This window comes from Thalia democratica, unplaced genomic scaffold, assembly GCF_965202585.1.
Source record: "Thalia democratica unplaced genomic scaffold, ktThaDemo2.hap1.1 HAP1_SCAFFOLD_1813, whole genome shotgun sequence".
NCBI lineage: Eukaryota > Metazoa > Chordata > Thaliacea > Salpida > Salpidae > Thalia > Thalia democratica.
The window spans coordinates 5864-8005 of record NW_028140620.1 but is presented as its reverse complement, the minus strand read 5'-3'; the positions used below and the strand labels follow the sequence as shown (position 1 = coordinate 8005).

The 2142-nt window shown below is 29.8% G+C and overlaps 1 protein-coding gene across 1 annotated transcript; it reads left to right on the top strand.

Moving 5' to 3' along the window:
* The first annotated feature begins 365 nt into the window (after positions 1-365).
* Positions 366-1856, top strand: LOC145848884 (uncharacterized). Its single transcript, XM_082954089.1, has 3 exons — positions 366-462; positions 729-806; positions 1447-1856. The coding sequence occupies exons 1-3, from the start codon at positions 372-374 to the stop codon at positions 1578-1580; spliced, it is 303 nt and encodes a 100-aa protein (XP_082810215.1). The 5' UTR covers positions 366-371; the 3' UTR covers positions 1581-1856.
* Positions 1857-2142: the final 286 nt, after the last annotated feature.

Here is a 2142-nt window from a genome sequence, read left to right as displayed (position 1 = left end):
TTAAGTTTAAAGTTTAAAGATATTAGTTTAATCATTTTTTTTTTAATGAGTTTGTATATTTATTAATCACGAACATAAAAAATGTTGCAAAACATTATTAACTAAAACAATATTGCATTTTGCAATTGTTTTTCTTTCAGCTTGCTTTTGATGTGTCATTTAACATTCCATGGTAACCGTAAACACATCACACAACAATCAAGCAGCAAATCGTTTAACAAAACAACTCTAAACTCAGCAAAAAAGTTTACACAGCAAAGTGTGTACGAGTGCTGCTATTTCGATCTGAGTTTGTTGTTTTAGCGGTGATTGACAGCAATGCGCCCGTATATAAGCCGACGGCCACCGCAAGTTGACACAAAACATCCAAGATGAAATTCTCAGTTGTTATCTTCATGCTTTTCGCCGCTGCTTGCTCAGCCAGCCCCATCATCAGAATCACCGAGTGCAAGGGAACCTTCGGTTGGTTGAACTTAGAAATTAAAATTAAACCAAAAAGTTTTTATTTAACTTAGACTGTTGTTAAGTTGTGATTAAAATTTAGAAGAAAAGTTATTTGAATAAAAAAAAAACTAAAACAGTACAGTTTTGGAAGATAAAAATAAAACTTAAAGTTTTCTGCCTTGCGTTGCGCTTTTATTAAAACAATTTTATAGATAAATGTTTACGGTGTGTGGTGAATTAAGAATTTAAAAAGCACAGTTGCAAAATTAATATTGTTGTTACAGAGACTACCGGCAAGCACGCTTCAGATTCAGACAAGGACAGCAAATGCATGAAAGTTGAACCAGTCCATTTCACACCAAGTGAGTATGCCCCTTAAGTCTTGTTAAGACAGTATGTGTGTAATAGCTTTCACAGAAAAACTGTTTAAAGTATACAACCTTAAAAAAATCATATGTATAATTAAAATTTCAATTTTTACTGCCGGTTAATAACAAATGAATGAAAGTTTTCGTGATGATTTAAGATCGGAAAACTAGCCTAGACTGTAAATTTAACAATACTTTGTGCGGGCAAAATGAAAAAAAATAAAAATAAAAGTCATACCAACGTAATTGACATTAAAGCGTATGCAACCAAAATAGTTTTTTTAATTACTTTTCCAATTTAAATAACAAAGGTAGTTAACATTTAGAACTTATACAATTTAGTTTAAATCGTATAACTTAGCATAATAAATTTTACTGAAACGTTTTATAAAAAAAAAAATAAATTTAAATTCACAATAACCTGACCTACAAAAAAGATGTAACATTACCAAACAACTTGATATTAAGAATTTAAGAATATTTTTTTTTACTATCAAAACTTACAGTAACACCAGCGTAATTTATTTTCAAACCTTCATTTACATAAAAAAAATTTTTAAACTATTTTCAGTATTCTTCTTTTGTTTGTATTGCTAAATAGTAACGCTCACAATAAACACCACTTTATCGGCAGCTTGCAACGGCGCTCTCCCAGAAGGTTTCCAGCCAATCGACAAGCTCCCAGCAGACTTCAAGCTTCCAGAAGGCGCCAAGCTCATTCCAGCCAAGCAACTCACCAAAGAGGAATTCATGAAATTGTTGAAATAAGCGCTATGAATAAAAAATACTGAACTTGCACTATTGTGTTTTGTTTTTGATTTGATTTTTTTAGTAAAACAATCTGCTCTGTCATGGGTAGAAGATACCGTGTTATACACTTAATTTTTGTGATATAAAATCAAAACGCTTATACTTATAGGTCGGAAACACGATTTGTTTTTTTTTTACTTGTTTAGCTTGACAAAAACCAGTATAGAAGCGTAAAAGTAAAAAATCAAAAACTACAACTATGCATTTCTACATTAATAAAAAAGTTATTTTTTTAACTTTTAACTTTGTTAAAGTGATGATGAAAAACTTAAGTTAGTTTTTAGTTTAACAAAAGAAATAAAATCATTATAATTTTAGCTAGAAGGCTTGAGAGTTTAATATAAATTGTTACTAGATAAAATTACTAAAAACTAGAAAACTTTTGACGAACCCAAAACTTGTTTCTATTTAATGTTATAAAAACTTGTTCTTTTTAAAATTAATTAGAGCAGGGTTACCCTAAGTGGGCCATGAAAGATATATAGGGAGCCATGAGTTTTATAACTTGAAACTGAATTAT